The 25,167-nt window shown below is 41.8% G+C and overlaps 1 protein-coding gene across 3 annotated transcripts; it reads right to left on the reverse strand.

Moving 5' to 3' along the window:
* Positions 1–5,815: 5,815 nt before the first annotated feature.
* ALKBH3 (alkB homolog 3, alpha-ketoglutaratedependent dioxygenase) lies at positions 5,816–23,918 on the reverse strand. Of its 3 annotated transcripts, none has more exons than XM_032112539.1 (9): positions 23,843–23,918; positions 22,382–22,488; positions 21,244–21,278; positions 20,328–20,375; positions 18,626–18,729; positions 17,310–17,398; positions 14,150–14,359; positions 7,537–7,635; positions 5,816–7,014 (listed from the first exon to the last, which is right to left on the reverse strand). In XM_032112539.1, the coding sequence occupies exons 1-9, from the start codon at positions 23,910–23,912 to the stop codon at positions 6,922–6,924; spliced, it is 855 nt and encodes a 284-aa protein (XP_031968430.1). In that variant the 5' UTR covers positions 23,913–23,918; the 3' UTR covers positions 5,816–6,921. The 3 variants fall into 3 exon arrangements, with proteins under 3 accessions (XP_031968430.1, XP_031968432.1, XP_031968431.1); XM_032112541.1 differs by lacking the exon at positions 23,843–23,918 and adding an exon at positions 23,483–23,792; XM_032112540.1 differs by lacking the exon at positions 20,328–20,375.
* Between the last annotated feature and the right edge of the window lie 1,249 nt (positions 23,919–25,167).

Genomic DNA, 25,167 nt, shown 5'->3' on the forward strand with positions numbered 1-25,167 from the left:
CTTAACATTTCTGGGGACTTGAGACAAAAATTGTAACCACAGTAGTAAATTGCTGAGTGATGGTTCAGTAAGTGAAGTCCTGTCTTGCAAAGATGAGCCACAGTGGTGCTAATGAGGACAGGCAGAATAAACCCATTCCTGTCAGATGAAAGCCCACAGCACCCAAAGCTGAGGAATGACCTGTTTAATAGCAGGACACAGCTTTCCTAAGGTAAAATAGAGCCACTTTAGTCTCTGTGAGGGAAGCAAAGCCAGGAGATAACTGGTGAGGTCACCAGGAAAAAATGATCAGTGCAAAATACAGGGATGTAACAGAGAAGCCACCAATGCTCAGGACATTTTTTTTTGCTTGCTACAGCAGCAAGATGCTGTGTCCACCCCGCCCTGCCTCACTCAATCACTCTCCTTGCCCTGAGGCTTGGGGAGGATTTCTTCAGGCTGGTTTGTCAGCTTATTCCAGGGTAACAATCTCTTCTCTGGCATGAACTGTCATGGCTTCATTAGTGCTGGGAAAGTGCAGGTATTGGCAAATTTTGCATTATGCAGAGCTTGTGAGACACTGTCTCACTAATGTGACCACCACTTCCCCTCCCTTTCCCTCCCACTGCTTCCCAACAGAAAACACCACCAGGCAATTTTTAATCCCTCTTCCACCACTTGTCCTTGCTTATCCCAAAAAACTGGGGAGCCTGCACCTTGTGGCCCCTCCTCTCCAAGCTCCCCCAAGTAGCTCAAGCTAAAGGCATGCCATGTCACTTGGACAGACTCAGAAAGCAGGACATGGGGAGTGGAAACTGGGAACCATGTAGATTCTGCAGCCTGACAAACCAGCCAGGGAGTGTGGGTTGTATATCTAGGCCAGTACACCCTCTGGCAAGTCACGTCTCTGCTCACTCCTGCTTTATCTTTTGCTCTCTGCATCAGCTCTTCAGGCAAGAAGCCTTCCCACAGCCCTCCTAAAGATGATGAGGACCCAATGATAACTCCATGATAAGTCACAGCTACAAATCCCATCCCATCCCATCCAACACTGAGGCTCTTTCTAGTCTGTGTGTTCTTCCGGGTGGCCTTTTTTCTGCTCTTTTCTGCTCTGGGGATCATGTTGTGGCAGCTTACTTCCCAAGGTCAGCCACCGCAGGCTGCATGGCAGCCTGCCTTGGCACAAGGCTGTTGCTGGAAACACATCCCCAGGGGCAGAGGACTGGCACTGGCATTTCAGAGATCAGCTGTAATGTCAACCCACTCTTCAGCGTGGATCTATGCAATGCCTCCACAATGGGAGCAGAGCAACAGAACAAGTAACACCCTCTGGGACCAGCAAAGCAGCTGCACACACAAGTTTAGATGGAAACAACTTTCAGCTGAGCACCATTCTGGATCCAGTGAGCACTGTCTGTCAGGATGATCCCCAGAGATGTGAAGACTAAGTCTTGCTCAGCCAGCAACATCTCCTGTGTGAACAAAGTTTTGGTTTCTGCTGGGAAACCTGAATCAAACAAACAGTGGGGCAATGGAACAGACCTCCTTACTCCTTATTCTGATTGAAATTCTTCAATACAGCCGCCACTTCCTTTACTTACTACAAGGCCTCCCAGCTCCCCCAAGAGGTGCTTTACTAGCATGAGCCACCAAAGACCTGCCAGCTTCAAGGGAGCTGGCAGTAACTCCACAAAGCCATACTGAATGCTACACAGAAGGAAGAGGAGGCAAATCAAATAGGGCAACAGGGGAGAAAGCACACATCTGTCACCTTGATGACTCTTTGGGAAAGGCCAGTGCTCTCATGGCCAACCCTCACCAGTCACTCCCAAGTGTGTCGAGATGATACCTGCAAGACCTCAGCAGAACTTAGGTGGAGGCAGGACAGGCCAGGATGCTCCAATTTAAACAAATTATCCAGGTTGCTATGGAAACTTCAAGAATGGAAAAGAAGCACTTTGAAAACAAACCACAGCGAGACAGGTTTCCTATCCACTCTGAAAAGGTTTATGACCAGAAAAGACAAAGTGGGTGTTAAACGATTTTGAGCTAAGGCAACAGTAGCAGCACTCGAGGAGGAGGCATTATGGATTGTCCTGGGGTGATTTTACGATGACACTTTATTCCCTAATAATCTGCTTTATGCCCAGAAATGGCTGCTGTATCTTTGAGATGAAGGAGGCAGAGCCAGAGCCCGGGAACCCTGGGCACGGCTGTTCAAACTCTCTCTCTCTCCGGTGTGGTGTGATCAGTGGCTACACAGATTGTTACTTCATTGGCTTTTCACCAACTTAGCCAAGAAGCTTCTGGGGGTTCTTTTGGTTTTTTTTCTTTCCCCTGGCCTGGAGGCTTTTCACCAGCAAATCCTTTCGGCAGCTTTTTGGTTTTTTTCTCTCTGAGACAGGGAGCCTAGTGAGCAGCCCTGGCTGGTCTGAACCCCAGGAAAGACCGAGCCAGTGAAACAAGAGACAGCAAAATCCACTCGTTTTGCCTGCTGCGGGGAGGAAAATCAACGCCAGAGGATCAACAGATTTCCCATCTGCTCTGCTCCAGGCTCCTGTGCGAACTCCTCCTCCTGGAGACAAAGGGACCAGTTGCCATTTTGTTTTCCGGGCCACACAGTCAGCCTGTGCATTTTTCTTCCCCAGGCATTTTCGAGGGGTTTTTTGTTCTGCTGTGGGTGGGTGGGTGCGGGGGTGTGTGTGGGTGGAGGGTAAGTTTCTGGGAGTTCATATCTAGAATTCATTCAATCCTTTCCTGTGCCTTGAAGGCACACCACCCCACCCTCTTTATTTTGTTAATAAACAGTTCTCTTTTTTCACTTTCATCTGCTGGTATCAATTTCTCTCATTGGCAGAAGAAAAGGGAGTTATTGAAGCCCTTTCTCTTTAGAAGAAACACTCATTCCAAGGCATTTTCTCCTGAAATTTGTCTCAAAACCGAGACATGGATTCACAGCACCCATCATACACATCTTTTATCCCAAACCACAGGAAAACAGTCCTCTGTATTTTGGTCAACACTACAGTATGAAAATTCTGACCTCTTAACCCCTTCCTGGCACCCTGTCTTCTTCTACATTACTGTTGTAGCTATAAATTGCTATTTGTAGCTATAAATTACTATGTGTAGCTATACTAACCCTATCAGTCATGACAAGTAGAAAACACACAGGTAGAATTCATCTGATACAGATAGAGTAAAACTATCTGTGGCTTTAAAGTTCATCAAAACAGAATATCCTAAAGAGCTCTTTTTCACAAAAAAAAAAAAAAAAAAAAAAAAACAAAAAAACCCCCAAAACCCAACAAAACACAAAAAAGAAACAAACAAAACCAACAAACAAACAAAAATCAAAGAACAAAACCAAAAACAGCCCAAAACCTCAGACTAGTGACAGAACTTTGCCATTGATTTTAAATGGTGTATGCTCAGATGAACCCACTGCAGCCCAAAAGTGCAGTATTCAAACAGATATGCTCCACCTCATCAAGAGTTTGTGCTTAAATATTCAAGTATTCTGTGATGAAATGATTACAAGTAGCATGGGGACAGAGAGATGCCTGACACCAGTGTTGTTAATTAATATTGTTATTGCCAATCTAGCTGTTAAATAAATGAATTGTTACATATGGACCCAGTTGTGGGTTCTTTTCAGAACAGCTCCATCCTGCATGCTCCCTGAGGAAGGCAGGCTACTGTCCATCCTTACCAAAGACAGCTTCCATTTATCTGCTCCTTATCATCAAATCTGAGGGCCATTACAGCCCGGAAAAGGTGACGGCTGTTTTGGAAAAGGGAAGCTCACCTGGGGTTATTAGTAGATTCTATCTGTTTGGAAGCCACAGATGAACAGTTTTGAAGAACGCAATTGTTGGGCATTTTTTGGAAGAGACACATATACTCTGCTGAAATCTTCAAGGTCCCTTCCAACCCAAACCATTCTGTATTTCAAAGAACAGGGAAAAAGTAAACCCACAGTTTGTATCTTCCACATAAAAAAATAATGACAGAGGTGTTCTGTAAGCAAAGCAGCTCCTAGCAGCTACTGCAGCACCTCAGATGGACAGAATCTGGTGCCAGCCGCAAAAACAAAACCCCCAGGCCAGCCCCCTGCCCTCGAATCCTCTGTGTACATATAAAGAGTATATTTTACTTTACCTTAGTGTATTCTGAGTCTAAATCATTTTTCAAAAAGTTTTTGGCTGAGAACATTGTACTGTCACAAGAGTCCTGAGAAGGAAGAAAACAAGCTTTATAACTGGAAAGTAATTCTTTTGGATGACATTTTTAGAAATACTATTTTCAAATCCATGCAACTGGGAGAAAGGTTCCTCCACCTATCTTTAAGTTAAAGAATGGAACCTAACTGCATATTTACCATTCTAAACATGCTGCCCTTTGCATCTGACTGCAACAGCAGAAACAGCTGAACATCAGCACAAGAAATTTGTAAGTTGCTGTGGTCTCTAGTGAAAAATCTTTAGGTGTCATGGGAACACCACCAGGCTCAAGAGTTCTCAAATCTCAGTTTTGCACACACCCACTTTGAGAACTCAGTAAGAGTGCCTGTAGCATTCAGGAACAAATTTCTACCAACAGGAAAAACGTCCCTGCAGAAAGGTCTCCTGAGGAGCTCTGAGCTGGAATCTCCTCTGCTCAAAGCCATTTCCTGCTGTCTTGGCAGGCAGGAGGTTGCAATTTGCTGCCATCTGCCTAGCTGACTTTTTGGGGGAGGAGGTGGGGGAAGGAAGGAAGGACCCACAAGTTCCCAGCTGACAAAGAAACTTGACCTCTAGGCCAACTGTTCCCCTTGCAGCCAGTACACACAGGACAGGCTGGGGAATGATGCCATATGCCTTCTCCTCACTGTCAACCAGACTTGGATACAGCGAAGCTGACACGTGAGAGGAAGCAGAATACAGTACAGAATACAGTACAGTACAGAATACAAAAGGAGTGCTGGGGGATAGAACATTTCTCCTATAAATCATTTCATTTCTGGGGAGCAAAACCTGGTCTTTTCCCAAATCAAAGGAAGTAACAAAACTAAACCAAAATTTGCTAACATTACAAATTGAAACCAAGAAAGGAAGTGAAAAACTGCTCTGCCACAACAGTATCAGCTTCCAAGGTCCTGCCATTAGTTATGTGCCATAGATTCACTGAATTCAAATGAGTTGCAATTTCCATCGGCTGAGGTTTGGTGGTTTAAAAGATTCCAATTCATCCCCATCTCCTAATCTTTCTTGCAGCCTGGCTGCTCTTAACACAGTGAAAACAAATGGACCTTGTATGAACTGATACAGGCAAAAGTGTTGCCTTCTCAGAATACCTTGAGAAATTAGCACTGTCCCTTAGTTAAGGAAAACCACTCTCCATCAGGACTGCTAAACCTGGACACACATACAGGGATGTGCACAAAGCTCCAGTGACCCAAAGAAAGTAAACATGAAAGTAAGTGTCTGCCTCCTTCTACTCTGATTCCCATGAAATACATCATAGAACCTAGAGAAAAGATTCAAATGCAAGGAAATAACATTAAATACCTGCCAAAAACATTTCTGTACAAACTGGGATGAAAGTGAAGACATCATTAGATAACAAAGGTAAGTTTTCTAAAAACATTAATTCATTTTAGGAGAATAACGTATGGTGATTTAGGTAGAGAAGCTGCTTCTAGGAAATTATTCTGCCTAATTTCAGACCACAGGGAGTGAAATGGCTCAACAGTTGTGTCCTTGATGTCATCAATAACATTAAAACAGGCATAACTGAGTATTAATAACTTGACTGTTCCCATCAAATAAGAATTTAAACCACAACAAATGCTGGCTAAGAAAAGACAGATATTTTCTCAACACCAATTTATTCTCACAGTGAAGAGGGACATTAACTTGCTGAACAATGGTAACATGTTACAAGGCACAGGGTATTTACCTGTGTTTAGATCCTACTGCAGGCAGACAGTGAAGATAGACCAAACCTATGATTTGATCCAGTACAGTGATGCTGTTTAGCTGCAGTGAGAATTTAACCACATAGGCAGCACTCCTGACTTCACATCCACACTACAGTCACCAGCCCACTGCTTCCCAGCAGCAGGTAAGTCACAGCAGGCAAACTTGAAGGATTTCAGTAAGTCAGCCTGGAATCTGAGGTGCTGACTACTGATCTGCAACAGCAGAGGCTCAAGAGAGAACCCTCCGAGTGACAGTCTTTAAAGCAATATGCACTGATTCAGGAACAGGGTTGTCAGGTGTCTCTGTTGCTTGCCTTTGCCTTGTCCTCCTTGTCCTGTCTACACGGATAAACAGCATAAAGTCTGACCACAGAGTGTATGGCAGAAGAGAGCCTTGACCCTCTGTTCCACTAGACATCAGTATAATTCAAGTAGTTATTTAAATTATGAAACTGATTGGTTAATTGGAAAAGGCTCTGCAACCTACAGATAAAAAGCAGTGCACTACCCTTTGGTGAAATGAGTAATTTCACCAATACCCAGAGATCATCAACAAGTGCAGCTTTCTAATTTCTGTACAGACACATCAGCTTTACATCAAAGAAGCCCATCTTGTTATTACTTCCAACACAGATCATGACCTGGGAGTAAAGGAGAGACAAGACAAGGCACAAAACTATCTGCTCACTGAATCTGTCTGCTCCAGTTGGGACCCCTCAAATCTTTCACGTGCTTTGTGCTCTTTTAAGAAGAATCACTGTTCACCAAGGTAAAGCCTGTGATTTAGTATCATCTAGTAACATATAATTTCTGTCCACATAATACAGGCAGCTTCTGATTGCCAAAGATCTTCGTAATATCAACTCTTTTCCCCATCACTTCAAGGAACTGTGTTCCTGTAAGGCTTCCTTTAAATCTGTAGCAATCTAAGGCTGTAGATCTGCTGTGGGTGTATATCCACCAATGTCCAAAGTTGCTCTTCACTTCCAAACTCCATCAGGTTCTGGATAAATGATCCTAAATGTCAAGTTTATCCGTTCATCTCTAGAATGATATTCCTTAGGCACTCGATGCTGTAAGTGGTATTGGGGGGAAAAAAAAACAAACCATGAGCTTGTGCATTTAAAATACAGGTAATCAAACAATGAATAAAACCTTCATTTCCTGTGATGGCTTCTTATTCATATTTCTGAACACTTAGGTAAGGTAAAAACATCATGTTCTGACTGCTCAGGGACACTGAAAACAAAGAGTCTTTGTATATTACTGTGGACTTCTGAAATTAAGTTACAACTTTTTGATATTCCAAGTTTTTATATTGATTCTGCTCTTTCCACTGCAGGCTGCAACCTTCACTGTTGAACTTTAATGCTGGAACATCCAAGCTGACTCCTCCTGCATCACTTGGTACATGACAGCAAACCCACTGTTTCTGTGGGTGCTCTGAAATTCTGAGGCAGAAAGCAACACTAATGCCTTGGAAAACAGTTGTGCCACTGGAAACAGAATGTCCCATACATTCATGGGAGTGCTGCAGCACATCTGGAAAACTGCATTGCAAGTAAAGCACACAAACAGTGTCAAGGAGTTCTTACCTGCCAATCCTCCTGGGTAGCTCCTTCCATTATCAACAGAGTCCCGTGATCAAGTGGGATTCTAAGTCTTTCTACGTAAGTATAGTCTCCATCCTCTTCCTAAAAAGAAACATTAGACACTGAAGAAGCAGGCACGTGCATTTGTTAGGAAACCAGTCCTCTAGAGCAGAGCTTACAAAGCCTGTGAGGGAGGAGGAGGAGGCTCTTACAAGACCAAGAAGTCTAAGCAAACCTCTCTGTATCTGTATTTCACATAAAGTCCAGGAGCCGAGCATTTGAATGATGAAAGAAGCCATTGTATCTCACTGCCTGGACGACACAGGTAAAGTTCAACAACCAGTTCCTGCATTTAGCACAAAATTCTGGAGTGAGGTTGCAAACCTTTTGGAAACGTCTTAAAATAAACAGTTCTGTGTGGAGACATTCTACAATAGCTATCGTAGATTCCAACAGTTAACTACTTCATCAAAAGTAACATCTTCCTGCTATTCTGAATCTGTCTTGTTACAACATTACATGCTGCTATGGCACTAGCTGCTGGAAGAAGAGCTTTTCCTATTAAAAAAAAATTTAAAATCTTCCTTTCCTATAATACCTTGTAAAACAAGTTGTCTTAAACTTTATAACCACTAAGCAAAACAGAATGCTAGAATAAAAGGCAAATAATTTACAAACTTTTGTTAAGCTTTCAGATTACGTACAACTATTTTAAAACTCAAATATCACAACTAGACATAGTGACACCCCAGCAGTGGTGTCACACGTGCCACATCAGTGGGAACAGCAACTCTCTATTGCTTTGCACTATCCTTTCCAACTTTAAATCAGATTCATACACTGCTAAGTCAAGTGTGTAGTAGTGCAACTTGAACGAGGTATGTCCTTTTAAAAGTTCATGGCTTGCTGAAAAGCTCAAAATAATGAGGTAGAGTAACAAATATTGGGAAAATTATGTCCTAAACGGAGTTTGATTTTCAGAAAACCAGCTGGGACTGTGTGTGTGTTTATAAATAAGATGCAGACAGAAAGAGGATTGCACCTTCTAAAATGCAAAAGAGCTTGGTTGGTATCAAGTCAGTATTAGGAAACACTTTCTTATCTTCAGCTGAAAAAAGGGAAAAATTTCAAAAACAGCTATTATAAACATGACTGCTGATGAAAAGCAGAGAAATACCACTGCAAACTTACTTCTTATTTCAGAGGATTACATCATTTTACTTTGTGGATGGACAACAGTGTGCTTATTTTTATCTCTTGCTCATCTTAATTAAAAAGGAATTCCGGTAAGATAAAGATTTAGGAGAAAACATCCTTTTCAAAAGCCAGTATGTAAAAACAGCAATTACTTTCTGGTTTAAATGGGACATCTCTGAGCTCCATTTTACTTAGAAAAAGAGATTTTTATGTCAATTTACTTTGGAAAGCCAATGCAGACAAAAAGTTTTTACTTTCTTACATGTCATTACTAACACTGTCAATCAAAGCTCATTTCAGAACTTTTATTCCTAGCGCTGATGTCAGACATACAGAAGGCTCACTTGACTTTCAGAGGCCAAGAAGTTTATGAAGGAAATTTATTTTTGACATCTACAGTGGAAAAGACTTTCTGGTAACAAACATGGAAAGAAGTGCATCAGGTGACTTCTTTATGTTCACTTTGTAACTCTACACACGTACTACAAAACTAGGTACAGCAAAGCAACTGTTACGCTTTTTAATATACTAGAATTATCCTAAATTTGAGTTACACATTTAATACCATCCAAGCTTTATACTATCCAAGTACACTGGTTAAACCTTTTTTCAAAATCCTTCATTACAATAACTACAATTAAGTCAGGAAAGCTCAGTGTGAGTTGATGGGAAGCTGTGAATACAAAATCTGTAAGAACTCCTGGACTCCATCAAGGCTGTTTACTTGAAATGCTATCAAAATCAAAAAGAGAAAAGATCTAGTATAAATCCATATAAATCACCCAAGTTTGTTTCTTAAGTCTCAGGAAAGTTTATTGCTATAGTAGTACGAAATGGTTTCTGGACAGTGTAGAGGAATCTTCCATTATAAGGAACACTAAATGGAAACATGCTGTAGAAGAATGTATAAATAATAATGCAGTTATACAGGCAAATGATGCAAAATCATTTTCAATGGCAAAAGTCAGCATCTTTCATGGAGAATGCTGGCTTTTAGTCTTCTGCTTCACCTATTCACCTATTACCAAGAGAATTACCCTTACAAAAGTTCAAATCTTGTATTTTTCAGATTTCATCTAAATTGTATCCCTATTTTCCAGTTTACTTCTCTAGCACCAGCTGTGTAAACACCCTCCTCCACAACAAAGTAGTCTCATCTATCAATACTGCTGCATTTTAATATGTTTATTCTCACTGTCTCTGACAAAATCCTCACTGCAGTTCTTTTCTCTACAGATTCATTAATAATGAATACCAGTTATACTGCCCTTTCCTCACATAATGCACTGGCCTGCCTACACAGGCCTATCTTTGAACTCCTTCAGTCCTTCTGCATCTGAGCACTCCCTTCCTCCTCTCAGCTTGTCTACAGCTTCTCAAGTCCTGCCAATACTGGTGGACAACACCTCTTCCTCCTCTGCAGCCACCACTGTCTGTGAGTCTCCTTCATGCCAATCTAAAAGTCCAACCTTCTTCATCTTGATCTGAATCTTCTACCATGCTCCACATATCCCCACATTCATCTTCAATTAGGTCTGTTAAAACACAAAGGGTTATTTTTCTGCTGTTTCCAGAAGTACTAGGAGATCCTTACCTTCTGCTAGAAAAAAGGACAGTGCTTCAGTGATTCATTTGAAGGACAGACCCATCTGAAGGCTGATTCTTAGAATCACAAATATTCTGCTACTATCTAACAGGCGTGAAGCTCCCTCCCTTCCCAGCAGCCACCAGTTTCCTTGATTACAGGTGGAAGAAGAGCAAGCTGACACTTGGCTTTCTAACGCTTTCCACAGTTCACACAGCCATTCACTGGACAACCACCCACCTGGTCCCTATGGCACCCACACCTCTGCCACAGGGCACCTCCCAGTGGAACATGGGAGCTTAGTGGGACATCAGGTATCACCCTTCCCTGCCATACTAACATTCCCCACTCAGCTTCCAGGAGGACACAATCAGATAACCTGGCACTGTCTCAGAGTAGAGCAGTGACAAGCAATAGTGAAAAACGGTGGTGAGGCTGTATTGGAAACACCCATCCCACAGAGTGAAATCACTTCCTCTGGACTGGGAGGATAAAGTCATGTCCAAGTGGGAATGGAGCTTGAGGCTGTGTGGGGAATGGGAGGAGGCGACAGTGCCACAGTGGTGACACTTATGCTACAGGTAAGCACAAGAGCACTCCTTGCCTCAACCAATAGCTTGTGAACTGTGTATGAATCACAGCTCCAAAGCAAAGCATCTTTCTCCTGGTTCCAGTGTAGGCAGGAGCTACAATGATGGGGGCAGGGAGAACAAGGAAGCAGGAGCAAGGTTAAAGTAATTTACTGGAACCAGAAGAAAAAAATAGAAGAAACCAGATCACTGTAGACTTTGAACTATGAAGTAGGTATCCAAAAAACCTTAGAAACCATTTAAAGCAAAGCAAAAATATCAGCTGCTATCATGTAACTGGTCCAAATAAACAGAAAAGGCTGTATTTAGAAAAAATAATGCTTAAAAAGAAAAATTCCAGCAGGCAAAATAAAACAGTTTCTGGCGTCATGTTAATTCCCATGAAGTCTCCTTATTCCAGTGAGGAATTTACACCTGAAATGTATTTGCAGCTTTTTTTACATGCACTGGGCTGAAATTCTGGTACGAATTATTTCTACTTATCCACAAAGGATGCTTGTTTAAGCAGATACAAATAGTCCACGCATGTCTCTACACTCCTTTACCCTCTATTATATGATGAACACTTACCCAGTACAGTGATCACCAGAAAGTAAAACAGAGGACTGAACCTTTCTCTCCCCTCACCCTAGAACAATTTTCAGGATAATAAAAAAAACACTTTAACCTAAGTAACTTCTTTTCATTTTTCACAAGTGAAAAAAGATTTCAGATTGTGTGATTGCTTCAGAGCGATGTACATAAACACTATCAAATTACTAACAGACAGTTGTCAAAATTCACATAAACATGCACAAAAAACCCAACCCATCAACACTACTGGTCATCTTTTCAGTTACAGAAACAGGATTTTATTCACTATCAGTTTCATCCACATTTCAAGATATAATCTAGAAGATATCTGTAGAGATACCAACATGAACTGAAGTCTCTGAAGGCTCTGATCTAGTACTCTTCAACTGCCCTTCAAGCTGTGACCTCACTTGTGGTACACAGTGTTTTGTATGCAGTACATGATCCCACACAGGAAACCACTTTTTTTCCCCAGTACCATTTATCCACAGTGACGTTCTACATCTCTCATCTTGTATGTTCATTTTATCTTTCATCTCAAAATCATTAAAAGTATTCACAAGAACACAGAGAAACAAAGGCCTTTGAAACCCTAGAACCTGAAATAGCAGAATGTTGGCCCTCAAAGAGGTTTAATTTTGAGAGGAAAAGGATTTGCTTTCTATTTCCCTCCTCAATGAAGACTAACTCTGGAAAACCCAATGTACTGATACTGGCAGACTGCAAACCAGGGAGAGCCTGAATGCCTGTGATGACTGTTAATCTGAATTCCTTTTCCCTAGATTACATTCCTCTTCCTGTAACTTGCTTTTTAACAAAAGAATGATCAAATTTCAAAGATCTACAATCAGTTTTAACTTTCTCTTAATGAAAGAGAGAATGCTACAGTACAATAGAGTATGAAAATTAATTCTTTGGTGGTACAGCCTGAAAGGTTGTAATTTCCATCAGAGCCTCTTGTAACTCCCACTTGCCAAAGCATCTATTGTCATAGGATGCTCTCAGGAAACTGCAGGCTTTGGCAATGTGCAAAGAATACGTAATGCGTGCCATGTAATTATTAAGTATGAGTTCCCTTAGGCACAGGACACACTTAATAGCAACTATTTCAAAGATCTGCACGTGGGCATTCTACCTCAGAAAAAAAGGTATGTCACACTTGCAAAAGGAATACACTTCACAGGTAGCAAGACTCAGCTAGTCAGAAATAATCAGGTTGAAGGTGCTAAAGAAAACAAATGAGGAGAGCTTGAGGGATACATCTATAGAAAACCATCCATCCCTGGAAGAAAAGGGAAGAAATCGTGCAGTACAGATCAAACAAGGCAGCCAAGTATGAATGGCACAGACTGAATTCCCCCTTTGGTAATAGTGGATGTCTTTTCAGAAACTCTATAAAAAAAGGCATCTTACTCAAGAACTAGGACTGATTTTTAAGACAGAACCTGCAAAGTTCATACTGAAGTTTAAGTGTATTTTGTTCTAATTCATCAATGGGGAATACAGGCACTTCTAAAATGAATCCAAGCATCATTTACAGTTTTCTACAGGAATAAACTTTCCAGCTGACATTTTATAATAAACACAGCATCAGGGATACTTACTCATGCTATGCTCACTGACATAACAGACTGGTTATGTGATCTCATGCTCAGGGACCAAGGTTAAACTCACTTCAGGCAACAAAGAATTTACAAATTGGAGAACTGGTGAAAAATACAAACTATTTGTTTTCTGGCTCAATTTCTGACCTTTGCTGTCCAAGACTAGGTGACCCAAGGTGACTCTTGATGGGCAGACTTCAGTATGGCAGCACAGAGTTTCCCTGTTGGCTGGTAATTACCACCTCTGCTTTCTGCACTACCTACTCCAAATAAATAGCAACACAAGCAGATAGCAAACATCTTTCCAAAGTTGTCAAAGACTGCACAAGCAGAAAATTCATCTGAAATAGGACACCCTAAAATAAGGCCTGTATTCTCAACACAGGTGAATCCTTTACTTGGATAAATACAAACCGTAAAGTTTAAGCTGGCTTGCAAACGCCGCATTCCCAAGTATTTTATCCAGAAAGAGTATTCACTATTGAATCACCAATTAACTCCTGAAAGGATATTCCACACATCTCCTTATGAAAGCAGAGGATCTCTGTTTAGTCTGCGAGTATGATGTGACAGTTTCCATGGTACTTTATGGAGAAGAAATGAGCTTCTTCCCTTTGTTCACTGCCCCTCAATCTGAATACACACATGTCAAAATGTGAACATTGTTAAGAGGATTTTTACTTACAAGAGCGGTCAGAACTACTCTTCATCCCACGTACACTCTGCATTACATAACGTTGGCCTGAGTTTAAGAAAATGGTAGCAAATCTTTGATTCATTTGCACGGTGTAAGTCCACTTCCAGCACCACTGATCTCATTTTAAGTACCAGGAAGGGCCCTTATTTGGGCAGAAGACTGCCCAGGTTCCAATTTCACTGCAGCACTACACTACACTGCTGCACATTATTAGAGTGGTCCCATCCCCATCCTCAGGGTGTCACAGTCAATTCAAGAGATTTCTTGATCCCTACACTTACTCCACAGAACTTTAGAAGTTGTGCTTTCAGAGAAAACAACAAACATGTAAGTAGCTCTAAGACTCTCTCAGTACGATATGAACACTCACAGGGGAAGGTTTCTTCCTCATCTCAAAGGTCCGAGTAGCACCGAAGCTGAGTGAGGCAATGACAGGATTTTTTCCCAGCGATGGCTCGTCGTCGCTGTGCCAGTCCACACTGTCCTTCTCATTTCGGTAGAGGTTGCAGAGCAGAGAGTTGAAGGTGTAGCCAGTGAGCTCCTCAATGCGCTCCTTCAGCATGGTCAGCAGAGGATGCCACTGCAATCAGCACAGAGGGGGAGGGTAAATGCCACGAACACAGGCCAAGGGCAGGTAATGCAAGACAGAAGGCGAAAACTACTAAGAAACAAAATATACTGCACTTTAATCACAATAAAATTAAAATCAAACAAATGACTCACAGCAATCCTGATGATATCTTTAGCAGAGCGGAGGAATGGGCTGGGCTTTCTGCAAAATATGCACACGTTACCCATCGCTCAATACTAAATCATCTCTTAAAACTCTGAAGCCAAGCTGCCTTTCATACTAATGGAGGCAATCAGTGACTAAATAACACTGCTCTCAATTGCCTGCAGCAGCTGACAGAGAACAAGAGGAAAGGTTGGCCTAACGTGGCCCTCTGTCCGCACTCTGTTAGCACAGCTTGTTGAGCTCAACTCATCACCTCTTGGGGTTTTGACTCTGACACTGTAACTTTCCAGTGGGTCACAAAACCAATGTCACTGGCCCTGGATTTCATCCTTCCCTTTGCTAACATCTTGCTGAGCCCACAGCTGAGGGAAGCTCTGCACATCCCATTACAACTCAGTCCAGTTATTTACTGTTATAAACTTACACCACGACTTTCATCTGTCAAGAGTGCTTTTAAGAACTACACAAATACATAAAGAAAATTTAAAAAGCCAAAGCAATGTAGGGCAGAATTTTCGCCCATTATATAAGCAGAAACAGAGATCAAGAGAGGATAAGAAACTGATTCCAAATCTCCCAGTGCACCACCAGCAGAAGAAGCAACAGACATACTAGAAATATTTTCTAGTATCCACCTCTATAAACAAGGCTGCACTACCCTCTTTCCAAGCTTCCCCAAGTTTAACAGGTATTTAACTTATTGGTTGCTCTGCAGGAGCCTCAACATACCATCCTTCCCTATTGGGGTGTTTCTAGCTAAGGCACATCTTCAACAATTAAGCATCATGTGAGTAATTAATTCTAGATAAACATAGCTTGCAGCTATGGGACATGTAGGGAAAGCAGTAATACCACCCAAACCCTCCCCCCCAAAAAAAGTTTGCTTGCAACTGGGCTGCCTGAATGTGCAGAAGAGTTCAACAAGAATTATTGAAAGCACTTTTCGGTGACCAAGCAGGACTAGATTTCTTCAACTCCCATCACAGATGTATTACTAAAATGTTACCATATGGTGAATTTTACAATGTAGTTGAAAGACCACTACAAACCTGCAGCAATGGAAGTAGTTTTGTTGAAACATTACTGTGTCACCAACTCTATCACTGCTTACAAAGAAACATTTTCTGATACCAAAACTCATTTAAGCACAAACACTGGATTATATCTATATTATATATGCAAACTAGTCTGGATTATATCTATATTATAGATGCAATCACACCGATTTTTACCAAACAAAAAAGGAGGGACACAAAGCTAATTACTCCTACAGATCAAGTGTTTAAGGCAGTAATCAGTTTTGGTTAAGCTGTGCACAAAGTTACGTTTTACTCAGGACATTTTTGTGATAGGAATTCTATTCTACAGGTAAGGACTGTGCTCTTTACACCATCCCCTGCTTCTTCTAAGCTGCAGGTACTCCCACTTGCAAAGCTGAGTGAAATGTCCACATGCAGTGTACTCATAGATCTGCCTACGGGCAGCTTCCAGACAGGGAAGGGCTGGCTTCCAGCTGCGCAACTTCTCCAGTGCAACCCACTTTCTGCTTGAGTTTCTTCCTCTCAGTAAAAATCAGAATTATTCAGGAATAAAAGACAGAACCAGCATGAGTGACTCATTTAGGCCTTGTACCTTTTGGATGAGAGAAACAAGCCAGTCAGTGGCCCAATGAGCGCTAACTCACAACTTGATGCAAACTGAAACCAAACCTTGAATTCAGGGTACATGGGCTCTATCCAATCTCTGAGTAGCAACAGGTTTCACAACAGGCAGTTCTGAACTGGATTTAAATCATTAGTGTACAACAAAATGATTCTGTGAAGGCACTTCCAATCCCTAAAGCCATTCAGCTTTCAGAAAAGCCCATTTAAAATAATATTTCACAAATGAGTACCAAAGAAAAGCCTGGTTTTCCACTATGAGTTCTGTAGGTTATAGAATTTTTAACTACAGTATTTTTGAGACTACAAAATCTTCGCAACTCATCATGTTAAATAGCACCTTTCAACTCTTCCTAAACTGAGCTCTGCTAGATGGTATCCCACTTTGGCAGCACTTCTGGGACGTGGGACACTTTTCCCTCATGCTATCCAGCTTTCAACAGTGACACCTAATTACTGCCATGGAAATTTTAAACAAAGCAATACCAAGAGACAGACTGCTGGGACAACAGGCTGAGAAAGAGAGAGAGACGGAGAGAAAACAGGAACAAAACATCACTGAGTCACTCAGAAGGTTTTTAACTCTTCCAAAACAGTGTGGGAAATTATATGCTACAATCTGGAATTGCTGAGCAGATGAGTTTCATGTGTGATTTTCATAGCATCCACATAGGAATCAAAATATGCCTAAACTCTCATTTAAGCAGTATGGAACCTAAGTGTTTCTGAAAGTAGCTATTTCAGTAATTGGTACTACTATACCTTTACAACAAAAACTCAGTACAACTGTGTGCAGTGCAATCTGCCATATAAAGATCCTTGCAGTCAGTCACACAGAGCAATTCAGAGTTTTGTCCAAAGCTACAATGACCCAAAGCAAAACTTTGAACTCTATAGTACTAACTTCCTTTTAGCAACATTTAGCAACTAAATCATGCTCCTCTCAGTCAACTCACTCAAAGTGTATTTTATAAAACTGACCACACTCCAGTAGAATCTGCTGCTGATCATAAATTAAATGTTAACAGATACTCTAGATAACTAGAGGACAGAGGGAACTTTTATCCGTTGATCTCTGCAAAGGATTTCTCTGTAGACAATAATAAAACACATACATGTAAACATATACATACATTTGGATTTGGCTGCATTGTTATTCTGGAGTATGTGTAAGGAAGCTCCCCATACCAGGATGTAAGCCGTGGTTCCTCAAAAGATACTTCTGAAAAAAAGCAAAAACAGAAAGACTTTCTCAGTTGCCTTATCAAAGGATCTGAAAATGGAAAGATGATGCAATTCTGCCAAGAAACTTGATCAAAAAGAGATTGTCCATTCCCCTAAAGTTAATAAGGAGCCCCTTAAAATCCTCAGCTTTACATAATGAACGCAAATGAAGGAATGAAATTATTCAAAATTAGGTGCGCATCTGCAGGTGAAATTACCTTGCCAAAATCCTGGAAACACATCCATTTTCTTACCCCTATGCCAGACAGAGCAGGGACTGGATGAGTTAAAGACAGCAGATGAAACTGAAATTTTATTTATACATCTGGCTTGTTTTACATTCACCTGGTTCTAGTGCCCAGTACGCTGGCATAAGCTGCAAGATACAAATGGCTCCACTGGAAAGGGTGAAGTAGAAAGGACTGTAACATCCATGGGACATTACAGAAACAAAATGTAGCAAGGCTGCACACAATATATTGTCAAATATGTGTGTGCTGTGTGGTATAACACAAAACATCAGGTTAAAAATACTTTCAGCTTCTGAAAAGACTATCTTGGCAAGTATTTCTCATGCTTGGCACGTTAACATTCTGCATTATACCGTCCCCTTTATTGCCAACCAAGGAACACACATGGTGAAGACATTTTCCAGCCCCATCTAGTAACTACTCTGATACATTATCTTACATCGGTTCCCGACTAAAAGTGGAATTTAGCTAGAACAGGTGCCCCTTAGTGAACAAATCCAGAATAGCAGCCTCTTCTTCTACTGCATACTGGAAGTAATAAGTAAAGCCAAAGCAAAGGAACATGCAGCTGCTGGGATTTTAAATAAAAGAGGCAAAAAATACACCTCATGGAAGAAACCTCCAAGAACACAATTCTTGCAGCATTGCTGGGAGACTGTATGAAGGGATGGTGACCAGACTTAATCTTAAAATGAGTGAGAAAAAGAACTGGAGATGACAGAAGAGACCAAGATTCCAAGATTTTTAAGACAGGCAATTTTAATTTGGAAAGATCTCACTTAGTTGGCAATAGTAACATGGTATTAGAAATTGAAAAGTAAGCTGCAGTAGTCTTCAGATATGCATGGAAAACCTGCATGGAAACTTGAAGAAGTGGTAAGACTGAAAATGAAAACCAATTCTAAACAATGCACAGACTCTGTTATGGAACTGACCCGTGAATGACCTGAAAAGGTGCTCTGCACACTCCTTACCCTGTCTGATGTGAGTTCGCTGACCCCAGGGTATGTCTTGGAGGAGTTGCTCAAACATCCAGTCTGCTTGTTCTGAGTCAACAAAGCCAGGAATCAAATGAATCCTAAAGATGAAAAAGGTAGAGAAATGTATATTCCTTCCATTTTTCTTTATCTGCTTTGGGAAAATATTTTCATTTCCAGGATTCTCAAAGGAGCTAAAAATGGCTGTAATGCATCGTATCAAAAGTCAAAGCCCAGTATCCTGCTTCTGACCACAGCCAAAAGCAGGTGTGAAGGAAAGAAAAGAAGAGCTCCTGTTGAGTCTTAACCTCACCAAATGTATGTAATTGCTTTTCAAAACTTATAGAAACATATGACAACCAACAATATACCATGAATTCCAGAATCAGCCACATGCTGTTAAAAATGGCATCCTTCTGCTTCTTATTAACTTCACACCTGACAAATCAGATAGCCCTGATTATGGTAATACAATCAACATAAGTAAATAATTGCCCCTTATTCACCATCTCCACATCACTTAAAATTTGATAGCCCTATATCCCTACTGCCATTGCTATTCCCCTTTTGAAGCATAAGGAAAAGTATTTAGCATAAGGACAGCATTCAATGTCTCCTATTTTTTCATTTCCATATGTAAATTTAATATTTTGATTGGACTAACAGTCATACAAGGATTAGAGCCACTGCAGTGGGCTGCAGAGTACGAATGATGCTAAAAGCAGTTTATTCTCTCAAGCATTCCATGCCCCAAAGATGTAACAATAAGAGTATATAGTAAAGGTGTTAAACAAAGATGCAAATCTGATTATTAGCTTTCCAGAAATATATATATTCCATCAGTGTATTACGAAAAGAAACTCCAAAAAATGCAGGATAACCCAGCTGGCTGGGTATCTCGTCTCTTTCCAGCTGGTCAAAGCTTTTACTTTTCAAAATGCTTTAAAAATTTGTTTGCATCTTTAGAAGAACCTAAGATGAAAGCACAAAAATGAAATAATACAATATTCAGAAGAAATTAACTCAAACACACAAAAAATTACTATGTCCCTGGCATTTTTTCCACTAATAATAAAAATCTATCAAATTCAGAAGAAGAGGATTAGTATCGATATTGCAGCTAAGTCAGCAAGGTAAAATGTATTTTAGTTAGTAGGAATCACAGAACAACCAGGTTTTGTTTTGAAGTGTCCTGAAGCTGAAATAAGTAAGGCATGGCATATAAGCAGAAGGGACAATCCTGAAGTTACCACGATTGCATAAAGTTAAATGTTTTTATTAGAGTGATTTAAAACAATTCCAATTTACAGCTACAGGTTTTGGAACACTCTTTAACTGTACAACACAGACATCACACACTTGCTAACACAGGAACACTGATGCAAATTTGCAGCAGCAAGTCACTGTGAATCGTGACAGAAATGAACACAGCCCCTTGTCCTTATTCTGGGAAGAGCACTGGATACAGTACATACCAGATGTCAGGAGGTTTATTTTTCTTCTGTTCAGTGCTGCTCAGAACCACCTAAGTCCCTGCTATCTAACACTCAAAAGTATTTCCAGAAGTACTTTAAACAGATGATGCACAGAAGAGCAGTGGGCAGCTGCTAAAGTCAAAACCTTCTGCAGAGACTGGACTTCAGAAAGCTGAGTATCACCACATCACTCTGCAAAAGCAAATAATGCTTCCTCCACTTACCTAGAAATGCCAGTTGGTCCCTTGCTGAGCTCATACACACCAGGCTTGCTGAGGATGTAGAAAGGAAAGTCATCAGGAAGACAAGCAAGAAATTAGACCGAGCAGCACAGACTAGAATTGCTGTAGGCCTGGACTAGGGAAAGTTTTCTTTAAAAAAAGAAAAGAAAGTTTAAAAAGGGAAGAAATAATGTCCTGGACATAAAGGTCAGAGTAAGACAGCAAGGTGTGCTGCAGAAGCAAATGAGTTTGTGTGTGTGTCCTGTCCCTCCTTCCACCAAAGGCTCAGTACACAGTTTTAGAGCTCTTAGAAAAAATAAAAGAGATGCCACAGGGAATCTAAAGGAGACAACCATACACGACTGCACTCAGATCACTATGTTTGGATTTGTAAGTACACTGAGGAAGAAAATTCTACCAAGTTAGCCAAACTGAAGCAAGCTGGATTTTCAATATCTCTAACTCCACCATACACCACCACACTTTGTCATGCTTCATGCCAAAGTTATCCTGAGAAGATCCCCATTTCAACACAAAGGGTAAGTAACATACAAATACCCAGCTTCACTATGACACTATCAGCTACTTCTCTGAGCCCTGAAAAAAGCTGCCAGACCAGCTATATTTCTGGTATATTCCAGAGTAAGTAATTTCCAACACAGTTTACACTGGGACTGTCTCAGGAAAATGTACACTGCTAACCAAAGGAGACAGGCTGGCAGTTGTGCTAAACCAGAATGTCCAACTGATTATGATTGCTGGCTTCCCAGCTACACCAAAGGCATAAAAACCAGCTAACAGACTTGGACTCTCCTCATAATACACTCAACTCATGATAAAAGGCTTAAAAGCCACAATTTCTACTCTTATCAACCATGATGACAGAAAAAGTGCACAGAGAAGTCAGCAGGGTACTCACTCTATCACATCTGCCTCAGGAACTCTGCGCTCCACCTGAAAGGTAACAAGACAGTACACGGTGAATATTGAAGTACCTGGCACTCTCTAGTCACACAGAACTCATGGTCATCTCTAGTGACTCTGGGAAGCCACACACTGATAAAGCCTGAAAAAAAATCACACCCCAGGGCAAGAGGGAAGTAGTAACAGTTCACCCACGCCCTCCTCACCCCAGAAACTCTCAAACACAGCTACCATTGCAGGCTGGTTTTTAGCCACCAACTGCCCCCTAAAGGACATTGATTTCTAAATTATTTGCATTATTACAGTACTCGCTATTTATCAACTTCAATCAAGAAAATTCTTACCTTTATGTTGATAAAAACACCCTTATGTAAGTAAAAATTTAGTGCAACCCTAAGAAGCATAAACAAACCCGAGGGCTCAGTCAAATGAGCAAAACACAAGAGAGATCAGGCATAGCAGGAGCTTACACTGTAAAGCTGTCTGCACAGCTGAGATAGCTGTACTTTGTTAAAAGACAAACAGAGTAGTTTAATCCAGCCTTGGCTATCATTCTGGTTGTCTCAGGGATTTATGCTTCTCTTCTCTGTGCTCAGTGGAGTTCTGATTTCAAAGGAGTTACTGCACTGAGCCAACAAGAGGATCAAAATACAGTATTATATAGATAGCAGGTTTCTGCCACAGAGAAAAGAGAATCTTCCCAGACCATCTTCAGCACTTCCAAGCCAAGATGACAGCCTTTGAAATAAGTCTAGCTTAGAAAGAAGTGCTCATGATTATTTTTCTCCCCAAGCAAGGAAGTGCCCCAACTCTGCATAGAGCACAATATCCTTCATCAGCTGATGGGACATGAAGTCTATAAAACAAATCCCATGCCCTTCCCCTGTAGCAAGTAAGACAGATATCCCATAACTTTCTGTTTGCCATATATGCCAAACAGTTGCAAACTCTGCTTAGTAAAAGCTCCAAGTTCAGTTTAGGTGAATTTTTTATTGTTTTGAAACAATGGACTATATTTATATATTCTATATAAATGTACTTTAGTCTCATTTAAACAATGGACTATATTATCCTTTCTCTCATTTGAAATTTAATAACAGATGAGATTCTGCTAGTTACCAGGAAATTTTTACCTCTGATGGCTTTTCAAAGACAAACTGCTTTTGAGTATGATCTTTCTGCCTCCATGCTGGTCTGGCACCTGCAGGGGAAAGGCTGCTGGCCACAGGTGCCTTAGGTGCTAAAGCAGAGAGAAAGAAGAAAGGATCACGTGAACTGAATATCACTGTACAGAAAATATAGTTAGGTAAACTTATAGAATCATTCCTTAGAGTATTCTCCTCTACCTGGCAAAGACTGAAGGAAATTGCCAAACCTAAGAGCTAAAACAGCGGTTAAATAAGAGTTAAAATTGCACAGGAACTGAAATTTTTATATATATATATATATATATATATGTTATTCATGGACAAACAAAACTGAAAGCATACTTTCATCAGAAGGGATGACATCAGTAACTTTTCAATTCTACAACAAACACCCATCACACACCAGCAGAAATTGCTCCATGCAGCTAAGCTGCTTCCCTCTCGATTCCTTTTCTTAGGAAAAAAAAAAAAAAAAAAAAGAGAGAGAAAAAGACTTCTATTAAAACAGAATTTTTAAACCAGGGAGAAAGTGGAAGAGCAACTCAGGCACACCACTTCAGGTGTTTTATTTACACATGCAAACAGGCTTTAAAATGGACCTGAAACACAAAGTCTTCACTCTGTGTAATTCAAACAATGGGGAAAATAATGGGTTTTTAAATCCCCTTAGAAAAAGAAGGAATGAAATGCACCTGTGACAGAAAATTTTGAGGCCACATACACAAGTCAAAATAGTTGGCTATTTTTTTCATTATTAAAAAATCAGCTTGCCTAGGACACTCAGTCTGCAGAGATATGGGAGCTTGATGGAAACTGTAATCAGGTGAGTGGAACATGTTTTGAGGATGTTCACAAAAACAAACCAGTCTCTCTTGCAAGACTGGAGACCTGCAAAGTGCTCCTCTTCCTCTGCACTCCTTGGTTACAATGTCTGCTAAAAACCCCTTGATGTTAACTGCATCCCTTTCCACTACTTCTCTTTATTTTACAATGTTTCCACCGTGAAAAGATAAACGAAGGCACATAACGCGTTTTATGAATAAAAAGCGGCTGATTGTTCTTACAGAAGTCAGCTCCACCAAACACTATTGGTGTCATTCAAGCTGCCCAGAGATGCGAACAACACGCTCACCTTAATGTGCTCACTAGCAACACATCCATACCCTGCGTTCTGCATCCAAAATCGCCGCACCTGCGGCACACGCGCAAATTTTACTTAAAAACCGGGTTCGAACACCTGCAGCTCAGTTACCGACGGCAACGGGGGAAACGGGGCCAGCCCTCGGGGCCGAGCAGCGCGTTCGGGAAGCGCAGCCCAGCCCCGCTGCCCGCCCCGTGGTGCCCAGGACGGCAGTGGAGAAATGCCCGCCGCCGGCAAGGAAGGGAAGGGCAGTTCCCGGCCGGGGTGCCGCACGCCGCGGCCAGGCGGCTGTGGGCGCTCCTTACCTGCGGGCCGCGCCGCTGGGGCCCCGGCCCAGCCGCCCTGCACCCGGGCCCGCTGCCGCCTCTCCGCCATGCCCGGCCCGGCCCCGCCCGCCTCCGCCCCGGGCCTGCGCCTGGGCCCGGCTGTGGGGCCGCAGCTCCGCCCGCCGGCCGCGCACGCAGCGGCAGAGCTTTAGTTAAAGGTGCCCCGGCCCTGGGAAGGCAGCAGCGGCCACCTCGTCTCCCACCCTGCGTGTCCCATTCCAGCAGGGGTGAGAGTGCACTCCAGGTGTTGCATGGCGCCGGTAACAAAAGCATTTTTGGAAGCAGCGGTGCAAAGGGACGGGATTGATGCCACCAGAAACCCCCTCCTGTTTTCTGACAGGTGCCCAGGATAGTCCCAAGGACGTGGACAGCTATTAAACATTACCTCAATCACCGAGGTGAACAGACACTCGAAGTCGAGGCAATTTAGGTTGAAGTATAAGTAAAATTTAGGTTAAAAATTAGGTTAGTGATTCTTTGCTGCAGATTGGAAAATAGAAGACCTCAGAGGAACCCAACCTACAGCCTGCCACCACATGAAGGGGGACCACGAGCTCTGAGAACCTCCTTACCTGGGTACCCCTCCTGTGCCAGCTGGATGTGCGTACTATTCCCTCTGCCATACCTTTCTGAACACCTTCAAAAGTTAGAAAATTGTGATTTGGAAATAATTATTTATTAATAGCTTAACAGTGCTAATAAAATTTGTGTTCCACTAATTTTAAAGTATCAGCACTGTAGAATCATAGAATATCCCCTGTGGAAGGGATCCACAAGGATCATCTTAAGTTCAACTCCTGGCCTTGCACAGGACAGCCCCAAAAATCACACCATGTGCTTTTTGAGAGTGTCAGCCAAACACTTCCTGAACTCTGTCAGGCTTGGTGCCATGATTACTTCCCTGGGGAGCTTGCTCCAGTGCCCAAACACCCTCTGGGTGAAGAACTTTTTCCTAATATCCAACCCAAACCTCCCCTGACTCAGCTTCATGCTGTTCCCTTGGTTCCTGTCACTGGTCACCACAGAGATCAGTGCCTGACACTCCACTTCCCCTTGTGAGGAAGGTGTAAGCTACAATGAGGTCTCCGTCTCCTCCAGGCTGAACAAACCAAGTCACCTCAACTGTTCTTCATAAGGCTTCTCCTCCAGGCCCTTCATCATCTTCATAGTCATCCTCTGGACACTCTTCAATAGCTTTATGTCTTTATCTTATATTGTGGCCCTCAAAACTGCACACAAAATATTGAAGGTGAGGCCACACCAATGCAGAGCAGAACAGGAGAGTCACCTACCACAACTGGCCA

Source organism: Corvus moneduloides, chromosome 6 (assembly GCF_009650955.1).
Source record: "Corvus moneduloides isolate bCorMon1 chromosome 6, bCorMon1.pri, whole genome shotgun sequence".
Lineage (NCBI taxonomy): Eukaryota > Metazoa > Chordata > Aves > Passeriformes > Corvidae > Corvus > Corvus moneduloides.